The following is a 14,482-nucleotide window of genomic DNA, read 5'->3' on the forward strand; positions in this document are numbered from 1 at the left end:
ATGCGTAGCTGGTGTTCTGCCAAGCTAGCAGCGCAGGCCGGGTCGTTAGAGGTAGCTATGATCGTGAAGATGGACCATGCTTCCAGCCACGAAGCTAAAGAATCAATTCGCCTCTTGGAGGCTTGAGAGGCGGAGATCACCAAGCAATCGCCGTCCTCGGCTAATTTGACCCGCTTAGAGATAGGCTGATCATCGGAGGGCCTCTCGTACTTGGCGGGAAGTAGGAGCGCCAGATCAAAAAACTCGACCTTGCAAATTTGTGCAATGGCTTCATTACTTACATGGCATACGCATGCAGGGAATGCAGGGAATGCGGGGGCAGAATCTAAACTGGCCGGCATCTCAGCACGGGCAGAATCATGAGTCAAAAACATACCGGCTTGATCTGATGGCCCATCAGACGCTCCCCTATCCGGTCCTCGAGATGCGGAGTGGGCCGACAACGCCGACGAGACCGAAGCCGAAATCATCTCCGCAAGAGACCGCTGCTGGTCAGGAGTGAAGGCCATGATGAATCTGGCAGTACGTTCCTAGGAATACGGCTGTGGAAAGACTACTATGCTCCTCGGCAACTGAGGAGGCTAGAGGAAACGACTGGAACAAGTGGAAAACGAAAACAAATTGTTGGTCAGCAATGACACACTCAGTTGCAGCACTTTCGCCGGAAAGGGAACCTTGCATTTGTTGTCACACTAACTTGATTTTTTTTCTGTTTCTTATTCTAATTATTGTTATTTTTGCGGGTTCGTTTACTGGTTGCCATGGCGCCTTTGGCTTGTTGGTTTCGTGAATGTTAACTACGGTTTGCAATGTGCAAACCTCCATTAATAATAATAATAATAATTTGTACAAGAGGTCGGAGGCGGATAATACTTTAAAAACGAAGGTACGTTTTGGGTCGCAAGTATCCACGCAAACACACATCCAGTCAAAATAAGGCACTTGTCAAAAGTATCCGAACGTTTTCGGTCCCTTCTCATCAAGGATTATACAGGGAATGGCTCAAGTTGGAAAGACTAAAACTTATATAGCGTAAAGATAATGAGATAACAACACTCGTGACTCGTTATTTTGACGGGATGTGTGTTTGCGTGGATCTTGCGACCCAAAATGTACCTTCGTTTTTAAAATAATAATAATAATCTTAATAATGTTGAGTCACCTCCGCCATTACACTGCGCTCTTTAGCCGACTAGACCCTCCTGCACACAACCATCACCATTGCGAGGACACTTCCGTGGACGATATTGATAAACTCCTTCAGACAGCTGTTTCGTTAATACATAGCTCATCAGTGAAGGTAGATGTTGAATGATTAAAAATATAAACCAAACTGCTATTTTATAGGGGGTTTCCACATACAAAACTGGCATAGTTGAGGTGATAACGCGGGAAAAGGAAAGTGTGAAGTACTGTTGACGCGCATTGGACATGCATGCAGCGTCGGAAATTCGGCGCGGAAAATCAATCACTATTCAATGCAGAAATAACGTGCCAGAATCAGAGTACTATGTAGCTAGTGAGAGTCTGTGTACTAGTATTGCAGTTGTCCGAGCGCCATGAAGGCCTGCGAACGCACCTCACGACCCGCCGACGTCGACAGTCACAGCAGCCCCTGGGGCATGACACTGTACTGCTCGCCCGTCGCGCCAAGACGCTTGGCAGTCACTAGGCTTCATGGCACCGATGTTGTCCGCAAGCTACCTTGTTATCTGCCCATCACCCACTGCCGCTGACACGCTGGGAGGCCCCGCGGCATTCGCCCAGTATATTGTCGTCAGAGCTGTGTCGACGGCACAATAACGCTGGTAGAAACAAACAGTTGGTCGTATGGTATTGCGTTCTCCGGATTGTCCCTTGACTCGTCTTGTCCCTCTTCTTGCTCTGACGCTAACGGCGCACGTATCATAATTATTACAGGGTGCGACAGAGCTCTCGGCCATTGAAGAAAATGTTGAAAAAAAGAAAATGTTGAGTCACCTCCGCCAGGAGTTTATCAATATCGTCCACGGAAGTGTCCTCGCAATGGTGATGGTTGTGTGCATGAGGGTCTAGTCGGCTAAAGAGCGCAGTGTAATGGCGGAGGTGACTCAACATTTTCTTCAATGGCTGAGAGCTCTGTCGCACCCTAATAATTATGATACGTGCGCCGTTAGCGTCAGAGCAAGAAGAGGGACAAGACGAGTCAAGGGACAATCCGGAGGACGCAATACCATACGACCAACTGTTTGTTTCTACCAGCGTTATTGTGCCGTCGACACAGCTCTGACGACGATATACTGGGCGAATGCCGCGGGGCCTCCCAGCGTGTCAGCGGCAGTGGGTGATGGGCAGATAACAAGGTAGCTTGCGGACAACATCGGTGCCATGAAGCCTAGTGACTGCCAAGCGTCTTGGCGCGACGGGCGAGCAGTACAGTGTCATGCCCCAGGGGCTGCTGTGACTGTCGACGTCGGCGGGTCGTGAGGTGCGTTCGCAGGCCTTCATGGCGCTCGGACAACTGCAATACTAGTACACAGACTCTCACTAGCTACATAGTACTCTGATTCTGGCACGTTATTTCTGCATTGAATAGTGATTGATTTTCCGCGCCGAATTTCCAACGCTGCATGCATGTCCAATGCGCGTCAACAGTACTTCACACTTTCCTTTTCCCGCGTTATCACCTCAGCTATGCCAGTTTTGTATGTGGAAACCCCCTATAAAATAGCAGTTTGGTTTATATTTTTAATCATTCAACATCTACCTTCACTGATGAGCTATGTATTAGCGAAACAGCTGTCTGAAGGAGTTTATCAATATCGTCCACGGAAGTGTCCTCGCAATGGTGATGGTTGTCTGCAGGAGGGTCTAGTCGGCTAAAGAGCGCAGTGTAATGGCGGAGGTGACTCAACATTTTCTTCAATGGCCGAGAGCTCTGTCGCACCCTGTAAATCTTAATAATGCAATGAATATAACTAAATGCGCACTCATATCACAACCATGGGGACGAATAATGTATTCCAGAACGTTTTCTTGTCACAATTATCAATGGAATTCGTGACTAAAGAGAATGATGAAACTACAATAGGATTTATACACTTGGAGTGAAACAGCGAGGATACAAGCATAGTAAGAAAAATAGCACAAACCTAGGAACAATTTGCACAGGTAATATAAACTATAGGTGAGGTGAGAAATGATAGGAAATTCAGCAAGTGCAGTGTGACAAAGGACATGCATGTGCAAGTGTGTGTGAGTGCGAATTTACTTTCGCGCATGCATGATGATATCTCTCCGTCCTTTTTCATCCATGCTGCATCACTACTAAACAGGAGCGACTTTCACGCATGCATGATGATATCTCTGACACGCCGATGTACGTCCACACACTATCCAACCCCCCGCCAACTATGACACGCCGATGTACGTCCACACACTATCCAACCACCCGCCAACTATCATCCAACAAATACCCAAGTCTATCAGCAGACGATTGACAGATATTTCGTCCAACAGAGACATCTTCCAGGAGGCGGCACCTCTGTATAATAGTGCGCTCAAGGCCAGCGGTTACCCCGAGCAGATCGTGTACATGGAGGAGAGAGAAAAAGAAGCAGGGAAAAAGAAGAAAAACCGCAGACGAAACATCATCTGGTACATTCCTCCGTTCAGCAAAACAGTAGCCACGAATGTCGCGGAAAGATTCTTACACCTCGTCGAGAAGCATTTTCCCACCTCGCTCATGCCTAAACAAAATATTCAACAGTAACACAGTAAAAGTAAGTTACAGCTGCATGCAGAACATGTCGGGTGTACTAAAGGCGCACAACAATTCGGTCTTGCGGAAGAAGCAGAAAGATGATCAACAGAGAACAGAGAAAAGATGCAACTGCAGGGATAAAGTTAACTGCCCCATGCATGGAAACTGCCCGATCCAGTCAATCGTATTCAAGGCCAGCGTGACAGAAACCGGAAATGACGAACGAAATGAGTACCTCGGCCTAACGGAAATGACGTTCAAGAAGCGATACGACGGACACATGACGTCAATGAGGCATGAGCGAATGGAGAAGAGTACCGAGTTGTCGAAGCTCATCTGGGACATGAAGCGCAAGAATGCCGGGTACAGCATCAGTTGGTCAGTTGTCGCCCAAACACCAGCATAGTCCAATGCCACCAAGCGCTGCCCTCTCTGTCTGCGTGAGAAGCTGGAGATCTTGCATGCTGACAGAAGGGTGAACATCAACAAGCGATCGGAGCTAGTGGCCAAGTGCAGACATGAGAACAAATTCTACCTATTTAACTTCACACCCCCAGTCACATAAAGCAGAATTACACCTGACGTCTGGCGCTGATCTTGCAAGTACATGCATAGAATCACCGCTTGACCTTATTTGCGCTTAAATTCTCTGATTCCACTAGCACCTTACCACACTATATCAAGAACATTCATTGAGTTTTTGTAATCATTGCTGTCTGATGATCGCCACAGGCGTGAAACTCTGAGTCACAGCCAACCCAAGCTCCGTATCCCATTCTATTCTTTTTTGAGCACAAGTTATATAAAGTTGCTATTTCGCCTGACGGTCGCAGAAATAATGCGGGCTGACTTAATTTCAGCAGCAGGCTCCAATCATCATCCGAAAAATGCGGAATCAAGTTATGTTACAACATTTTGAACTTGGACGCTTCGCTTCACGCAGCTTCAGCAGCTTCATTGCACTTCAATAGTTTGCAGGCAACCTGCCTACACTCAAGAGAGCACTGCATTTCACACAAATCCATTAGAAGTATCGTTTCAGCGTTTCGGTCTTCATGACCATAACCTGCTCCATGCTGTCGACTTCTATGTGAAGTACCGTAACTACTGGTGCTGGGCGAACCACCTTCTCTGCGCCAGTGGCGACTGGGATACCGAGGTTGTCAAATACCTGCAGAATCGTTGCTTTCAGTTAAACTCATTCCATTGACCATCAAGCACAAGATAACATAAGCACCTAGTTTAGTGCAGCGTACTGGTTCTTGTGCTGGCCAGCACAGCTATCAGGAATAGTTTTATACCCAGAACGACGGGGGTTGACGATTTTCTCCCTGAGATAGTGTAATGCCATGTGTACAGCAGAGATGGTGCATAACGAACACACCGTCATCATAAAATCTTCATATCCACATCGAAGGCCGCAAGCGTTTGACAACCACAACTGATACGTAGATGATCAACGATCGTCCCTGCACTCAAAGTCGCTCCAGCAGTAGTAGCATGCTAAAATCACCATCCTACGTTGTCGATGTAAATAGCTCTGCTCCTTGTCTACTTCTTTGGCCAGATTTTTGGCAGGTAATCACAGCCAATTCCGAGTTGGCGTCAACGCCAGTCGCTATGTCGAGGCCGAAATAACTGGTCCTCTGCTGCGTCTTTGCTTGGCCTCATGAACTCCTGGAAATTCACTACTGCGACGATGTTGCGACGATGTTGAGTGGGTAGATAGAGATCTACCCACTCAACAAATAAATATTTCAACCAAGCGCGATCGATCGCTGTTCGGAGTCAGTGTGAATTCGCAAGCGCTTCCAGCTCAGCGCTTGTCGACGCAGCCTAGCACAACTGATTCTCTTGTAGAGAAAATCCCAGCCTGACAAGGAACAGCTCTTCTTAAAAAATTGCACTCAACTCTCTACTGCAGCGCGTATAAAGGCTACAGTAGCAGCAGTGAGAAAAATGGAAAGTACAGACCATACTCGGCGCAGAATAATAATGATAATTATGCATCATGAGACCATCACTGCGCATGTGCCCTCGTGGGCACTTTGATACTCAAAGCCGGCATTTTCGCTAAAATCTCACCCGTGCTAAAATTAGCCGTTTTACAGTAGAGTTATCCAGTCTGTCCCTCCAGGAAATCGCGATTCCACAGATGCAACAAATTTAGACATTTTGGCCAAAACCCGCGATTTCTGAAAAATCCGCGATTTCCCCACATTATTTTTGTTGTTTTCTGCCGCAATTTCTTGCGCAAGTTTTTGAGGATTTTCCACAAATTCCCGCAGGGACAGTCCAATATATTCATTTATCCAACTGTGTCTGGTCCTGAGGGTGCTGGATAACTTGCACGCGACTGTATAATTATTCATGAACCACGATTAACAGTGTAGAGTGTTGATCTCCAAAGTTGCCATCCGCACTGAAAAGGTGCAATTTTGGAAATGGCAGTACATTTTAAAAAGCAGACGTGAATTATTCTTGAACATTATGATTGATTTCCCCAGCACAAATGGCCATGATGTCCTACTTCCGACAAACAAAGGACGAGAACAAATTCTGTGGTCGGTCGCTTTCCACACTCCCAACAACACTGAGAACGGACCTCGCATCAAATGGAATGAAGCTGCAGACGGTTGAAGATCTATCATAATTTATTATTATAATTATTTTGTTTTATATCAGGGATCTGGCACAGGACAGAGCAATGTGGCGGCGGCTATTCCACACCTGAGCCTGCAGAGGAATGCCCGGATTTGCCCAAATGGAACATGACATGATGTATGAAGTGAACGGAATGGACAATCTGATACATTTCTTCCATATCCTTTGCCTCCTGTTTTTCCTTCTTTCGACCCCGCTGCTCTGTACCCCTGCCCTCGCTTTCTCTTGTCCTTACTGTCTTCTGGCTTGTTGAGGGGCCTGAGCGAATGCTAGGGGTGGATGTGTATTATGTCGATTTGTTGATTTTGTAGTACCACACCCTGATGCGAACGCGGAGAGGTAAATAATGATATGATATTAGTGACGGTAGCGTGTCTCATTCCCCTGTCATGTGCTGCTATCCATAGTCCATAGCATAGACTTACATAGGCGCATACATCATACTGGCTGGTGTGCTGAATCCACTAGTGGGTTGTATTCCCTGCAAAGATGACAGACATAGTTACGTAATGGTCACCCTTGTTTCCATGCCCCTACTGCGCATAGATTGGGAATGAAGTATTGGCACTACACAAATCAAACCTGTTGTATCTCACACTCAAATAAAGGAACGTAACCACGCCGTCAAATAGTGCAGCAGAGCAGTCTACGGACTAATCCAGCATGGATGCTACGAAATCTGGGCAATTGCCTAACACAACGATCAAGGATACTGCAGAGCAAGTTACGTAGACACAGGTAAGACAAGTCGAACACAAATCAATAAATTCAATGCCCAAGAAATAATTCAAAACAAAGCAAGCATAGCATAGCAGCACCTAGCAAGGGAACCAAGCAGGAGTTACAGTCATGGCAAGATCTGATGAACATGCACTAAAGACCTTTCCCTGACAATGCCATACACAACAAAACCTGTGGAGCTGGGGTAGGTAAGGCACTTGACATAATAGTTATCAATAACTATTCTTCTCAAACACAATCATGATAGATACAACTTCCATGCTGTGATCTACCCATAGCCAAGATTAGAAATAGTCTTAGACCAGTACCTAGGCGAATCTCACCAACCTTCTTGTCTGGCAGTGGCAAGATGTGTGACTGCTGATGACTATAGCCAATTCAGAACTCATACGTACCCTGTCTCGTAGGTCTTGTCTCATTTGTGCAGCTTCTTGAGGATGTTGGAATCTGAACAGATTTCCTTCGCCAACTAGAATAATTTGACCTGATCGAGAGCAGAGGCAAACTCGTACCAATATTATACTAAACTTCTCACACCATGTATACTGGTACAGAGAGACATACAAAACGCCGGCACAGAGACAAGACCTTTATCATGGCAAAGTTTTGTTATTGCTACGTACAATGTCCGCCTTGCTAATTCTACTTATTGCTATAATAAACATACACAGGGGCATAGACAATGAGGGCAACCGCACATAAATTCGAGGGGTATGTGGTCGCAGCCAGATGTGAACTGGATTTCAGAGAAGTCCAGAAGCAAAGACAGGAGACCAAATATCTGGAGATAGAAATATCTGAGTACTGCATATCATCCTTTGTTCCCTAAGGACGCACAATCGCAATGGCAATATTTGGATTTTTGGACCAAATGGCCATTTTGGGTTGAGGATTTGGTATAGGATTTCTCAGTCACGTGGCGCAAAAATTCTTCTCTTTTGAATGTTCTGTGTTTGGAATGTCCTTTCATACTTCATGCTTTCTTTTGCCCCAAACCTGGTAAACTCATTACACAGAGGAGGAAGACGAGGTGGCATGCCCGTAATACTCGTAAATAACTATCCTGAACACAACCACCTACCCCCATGTTCCTATCCTCCAGTAAGTAAGTAAAAAGTAAATTATCGTGTCCGTTCCCGAAGGTAACTCACGACGGCCGCTAACACCCGGTAAACCCTAGCGGCAGATGCAGCGCCTAACGGTGGGGGTGAGTGGATAAGTCTCACAACAACTGGCACAAGTGCCGAGAACGACCCCATTAGCTGCATCCATGTACCCCTTGTGCCTGGCCACAAGTTCCCAGTTGACTGTGGGTAGCAGCACGGCTGGAAAAACCGCTCCCAGGCAGGACTTGAACCAGGTACCTCTCGTATCTCAATCATGGTCTTTGACCAACCCACTGTGCCTGCCTGCATGTCCTCCAGTGCTAGAAGCAATATACTTATACGATGACAGTATTCATATTAACCCTATCTCTTATTGGCGATAGTGCCATCGTGAGAATAAATAATTCAAATTCAAACCCCCATTAATTTCTGTGGGTCTATAACTGGGATTTATGTATATAATAAATGCACACAATTCCCCAAGTATCGCCGAAGTCACACCAACATCTTCTTCACATTGTTGTCCCCGGCGCGGGCTTGCGAATTAGATGGTTTGGAGGCAACAACGTTGTGAATGGCCAACGGTCCTCAGCGTTTGCTCAGCACCTCCATGAGCGACACTGACTCACGCTGCTATCTAGTGTTCACGAGGTGTTTGTCACGCTGGAAAGGGAGCGCCCCTGTAAATTTGTATCCCTGGTGATGTTTGTGCCTGGAGAGCACTATATATAAGTGGTGCTCTACAGGCAGGCATAGTGGGATGGTCTAAGACCATGATTGAGAAACAGAGGGTACCAGGTTCAAGTCCTGCTTGGAAGTGGAAGGATTTTTTCTAGCCGTGCTGCGACCCACAGTTAATTGGGAACTCGTGGCCTGACACGAGGAAAACATGGATGCAGTGAATGGGATTTTCGGTCTTTGACCACTTGCTGGTGAGCTGATCTACTCACCTCTCACCGCTTTAGGAGCTGCATCTGCGCCTTGATCCTTGAAGGGTGGTGGCGTTCCTACGGATGCGGAAAACCTGGCTTCCAGCCGAGTCTCACGCGAACCATGAAATTAATTAATCTTGAGGCACAATCTTCTTCAGCCTACTCAAGCTCAACTGATGAGGGGTGAATTCACCGAGACACTGTGTATTGAGCAGGGAGTGGTGCTCCCTTGCAGGTTTGCCGAGTGGAAGGTTCGATGGACTTCTTGTGTGCTCTGGATGGCAGTCATGAGTCAGTCAAGTGAGAATTCAAGTCGGCGGGAATAGCGCAAGCTCCCATGTAGGGAGCAACACACAATTCCCCAAGTATCGGCGAAGTTGCACCAATCTCTTCTTCAAATAAATGTAGAGCTGAAGGATTGGACCACCATGGACCACCAGTACTGAACCACGCCTCGTGTGCATCATCTACATAATGCACCATACAGACTACTATTAGTACACTGAATGTATGCAGCCTGCATGCTCTTTGCAGCAGAAGTCGAGTGTGTGGCGCATGCTCACAACAGTCTATAGGTCGAATTGTTTTCGGGGGGGGGGGGGGGGTGGGGGGGGGGGGTGCACCTGTCCCTGTGCCCCTCACCAGCAACACGCCTGCAGGTTATGACTGTATCAGGTGGGTTGCTATCACTTTCTCCCTGGGTCCTGGTGTTGCCAAAACAATGTGCAATGAAACTTTCAGAGTTGAGGATGTTGAGCCAAAATTCCATACCCTCGTCAGACAGCACTTCAGTATCTTCCAGTAAACAAAATCACAGTCACCACTTCCGCTGCATAGCTCGCTGGGCATCCCATTGCTTTGTAACTTGCTAATCCCTACCCTTTTGTGTACATGCTTTTCTTTTCTTTTTTACTCTTCTTCCGTGGTTGGTCTCACCCTCTCCTCAATTCAATTGGCTGTCTTGACATGCTACGAGGTGCAGAAATAAATAAATAATAAATGAAATTTAGAAATTACAAACACATAGGCACTTTGGACGTTTGGAAGGTCCAAAGACCCACAGACATGGACGTACACACACACACAAACTTGAGAGCGTACTTGCACTCAGAGCTCATGAATGTCATGAAAGAGACCGTGATATAGATGTGTACGCTTCTCGTTGGCTGAGAATTCGAAAGAAATGAGAAGCAATGTTCTCTCGAACTTCGAATATTTGCGAAGCTTGTTTTTTTGCTATCTGTATTATTTTTGTTGTGGCACGCAGTGCAGCTTGACGTCACTGTAGTGACGTAATCGTTGTTGAGCGAGCGCTGTGAAACAGCGCTTGCGCAAAAAGATTGTCCTTCTTTTTGTCTTGCTCATCAAGGGACTGCCCACCCGCCTTCTGTATAATATAATTGCTCTGATTGTGAATGCGGTGGTTTCCTTGCTGTATCTTTCTGCACTGCTGATTTTATAAGTTCAGGGATGAATTTACTGTCATTTTTTTGCATAGCAGTTTTCGCGACGCAAACGCCAAAATGCGTAGCAGTCCTTGATTTTTGATTAGCACTTTTTCTTCCACGAAGACCGACTAAAATTTCTCAGTCCACGGAGGGAGGACTCATGCTGTCTGCATAGCTGGCAGAAAATTAGCGTCACCGCTGCACCTGTAGCTTTCTCAGAACCAAGCCATTTCTTCTGGACATCGACCTCTGCCACCCACTTCTCAAAGGTACTCTGTCGTACAGACATGTTGGAGGCAGAACCAGACCAGACTAGACAAAAACTACAGCTTGGACAATTGTCAGAGAGAAGGACGAACGTGATACCAAAAGTTCCTCACGACCAGAAAGACCGACTGGCTACAAGCAGAAAGCTATAATGTCACGAAAAGAGGTAAGTGAACCAGAAAGAAGAAAACAAACAACAAGACCTCCGCCGGGATCGTGGAGGAAAGATGATGCTTGTCAGTACGGAAAGTACATGAACTTACTGGACTTACTGAATGAAAGCCGCGCAAAGTGGTACGTGTAGTTCAAAAAGGACACCAGTACAGTCAGTATGTGCACGCGAAGCCAGCCAGAGTTCACAGGTACATGTACTAGAAATTAGTGTTTAAACCGAACACGGATTCTTCGAACGAATAATCTATCGAATAATTTCGCCCTCCATCGAACGAATAATCTATATTCTATCGTACGCATGATGGCATTTTTCAAAACTTTTTCAGCACTTTTTCAGTAGTTTTTTATATATTAATTTTTTTGCTGATTATCGGGTTTTGTTATGTGGAGGTGCAAAACCGGTTAACATGTACCGCCAAGAGTACATAACCCCCCAGAGTGTGCAACGCCTGATCCAGCTCTGCATATCGCATAGGGTCTTGGTCGAGCGGATCTTCACTGCATCCATGTTTCCCTCGTATGGAAAGAACAGAAGTATTACTAGATACCGATAGGTGATTAAAAGAGAGGAAAAGAGATTGAGAAGAAATACTGCGAGCAGATCTACGCCGTGCAAATATCAGTAGGGTCAGCACTGAGCATAGATTTTTTTTTTTTTTTTTTTTTTTTTCGATTTCTGATAATTCCTACGACTATTCGATTATTCGTTCACCCCACGAATATTCTAAATTATTCGATTATTCGATTATTCGTTTCAACACTACTAGAAATCACACCTTCCCGAGAAAAAAACGGGGTCCGTGCACTGTACAGGTGTCGTGAGTGTACGACATAGTCACAGCATCACTTTTACTGACTGCGCGAGCTAGTATGCAGTGCCGTTTATGCATCGCAGTTTCCTGCGAGTCGCTGTGATTTTTGAGTCGCACTCGATCGATTTTGAATCGCAAACTGCGATGCGATACCGGATAAATTCATCCCTGAAGTTCTCAGGTATAATAAGGTGATCATGTGTGTACAAAACTTGTATTTGTAATAACTTTGGCATACATTAATATTTTTCAACCAAATATTCTGTGTTGATACAATGGGTTAGTTGTCATCGATTTCCAATATCAAATTTAAATTATGAGCTGAATGACGTCATCAGTGCTACTTTTTATGTTCAGATTTCAACCCAAAACGCGGAGAAAACGAAATATAGTAAGGCCACAAATCCTGCTGAACTGGATAGCCTTTGGGCCCTAGATAAAGGATATTGGTGGATATTGTACATAGATAACAACATTTCGCTGGAAACCAGTATCGAATTGTTTCACCATACACACTGTACACATTTAGTATACGAAGCTGTCGTACCTCGGGGTCTGTTCAGACTCACCACCGCGATGAACGGGTATTTAGTATCGATATCCAGCACATTCCCACTTGCTGGGATGTACAGCTAGCCAATGCAACAGCTCTTATTCGCCAAAGACATTCCCCACGCTCCGCGTTTATGGATGAAGCTGTCATTGCCGTTTCAAAATAGCCGACATTGTCTCTTACACATAAATTACTGCGCTGTACATGTAGTGCATCACACCAGCAATCTACTGTAGATCTACAGACAGTGCATGCAGCGAGCCGAGCATGCGCACTTGAGTAGGGTACTTGACTCCCACGCGCGATCGCTGGTCACAACTGAGTCTGTACACGCGACTGTGCTCGTGTCGTTGTGGCTTGCAAGTGCACTCTGTACTGCACTGATGTACTCTATGACTGGACAGGAACAATGCAAGTGCAGTTTTCAGTGCGTGGACTCGGCTAATAAAACATTTTGTGGAAGCAAACAAGCCTTCTTTATGATCTTGGTCATTTTTCTCAATCGACTCTGCGCTTCGAGCTAGATGTGTCCGTGGGGTATTGCCCAACTAGAACTGTAGTCCTCACATGCCCCAGGTCGCGAGGAGCTAATCACTTTTGTCAGCAGAACTCCTGCTCGGGACTCGACACATTTATGCCGTCCGATGTCATCCCTGCTGCGAGTGGGGAGCTTCATGCCCACGATAAAAGAGAACGTCATGGTATTTGAATCCTTCATCAGAGAAAGCTATTCGAGCTCAAAACGACACAAGACAATGGCCATGATAAAGATTCTCGTACAGATCGCGATGTGACTGGCCTCCAAAGGTGCTGCAAAAGACTTGAAGTATTTTTTCAAAACAAGATTGTGAAAAAAAGCTGAGCGCTTGAGTGCGGCGAACACGGCCAAACGCCATGTTTTCCTTGGTAACATGACGTCAGCCACATTATCACCATGGCGAGTTGCAGCGCTGATCTTGGAGTACAGCGGCACCAGAAAAGTGTCCTTATTCTACCTGAGTTCTATTTTATTTATTTTATCTGGGTGGTCATTCTGCACTAACTGTTGCTGTATCATTTTGCCTCAAATTCTGGCAACTATGTTTTCCCCTTGAAACAAGGCAATGTGGCTGTCCGCAGCCGACCCGCAGCTACCTCTGATTGTTCCTCTCCACTGCCTGTCTACTCGCTTTCGCCTGGAGTCGCCTCACCGTCATCTGCGTGGCTGAAAAGACTATGGCGATACGCATAAAATTTGACTTGGCCATGGAGTTGCTTTTTCTGAGGCGACTGAGGAGGCAGGTTTGGCCCTCGACTCTTTGGGCGATCAAAGTTCGTTGGAATCAGCAAGAAAAGGAGCACGGGACAGGACGGTGCTGATGCTGGAGCTCACAAAATGAAAACACATCGGATCATATTCGACTTGCAAAACAAACCTTGGCACGAAAATTCGACATTTTGATGTTCGACAAATGACCGAAAAACGCAGAACCGAAATTCGGAATGCAAAACCTCACTAATGTTTCCCATTCGAACGGGCTCTGAAATTGGTCATTCATACTACAAAGGAATGGCGTTACCTTGTTTCATACAGCGATGTCATTACCAGATTGCGAAAAAATGAGAGTGCAGATTTGATTGAGAATATGTGATGAACACTACATCACAGCATCCTCGAACCAAAACTATTCGATTCATTGCATCAAACTCTACGGTATCTGAAATTTTGCTATCCATTGGATTTTTTTAAAGAATGAGAGCACACCCATTGTGAGTGTATCTTCTAAAGCCGTCACTACGATTAAATGCAGAACAAGTATTCACCCGGCGGAATCCTTATTGTGTTCCAATAATATTATATAAGTTATCTGTTTCTTCTATGCTTTACCTTGGTGCAACTCGGCTTCATCGCACATCAGAAGGCCATTGAGGAAGCATGTACCTTCGATCACCCGCAGTGTCACCGTTCCGCTGTTATTGATGACTTGCAGAGAAAACCTTATGTCAGCAGCCGAGTGCAATTCTAAAAGACAAGTGAAGAGTTGATAAATGTTCGGATAACGT

The 14,482-nt window shown here is 45.8% G+C and overlaps 1 protein-coding gene across 1 annotated transcript in view; it reads right to left on the bottom strand.

The window, feature by feature from the left end:
- Positions 1-14,482, bottom strand: part of LOC135827158 (hemicentin-1-like) — an 86,045-nt gene that overhangs the window by 16,956 nt on the left and 54,607 nt on the right. Inside the window, exons 17-19 of the mRNA XM_065339685.1 lie at positions 14,307-14,441; positions 7,543-7,631; positions 6,832-6,887 (exon numbers count right to left, since the gene is read on the bottom strand). Coding sequence (XP_065195757.1) covers positions 6,832-6,887; positions 7,543-7,631; positions 14,307-14,441 — 280 coding nt within the window. The remainder of the gene's footprint in view (positions 1-6,831; positions 6,888-7,542; positions 7,632-14,306; positions 14,442-14,482) is intronic.

The sequence above is a fragment of the Sycon ciliatum genome, chromosome 11, assembly GCF_964019385.1.
Source record: "Sycon ciliatum chromosome 11, ocSycCili1.1, whole genome shotgun sequence".
NCBI lineage: Eukaryota > Metazoa > Porifera > Calcarea > Leucosolenida > Sycettidae > Sycon > Sycon ciliatum.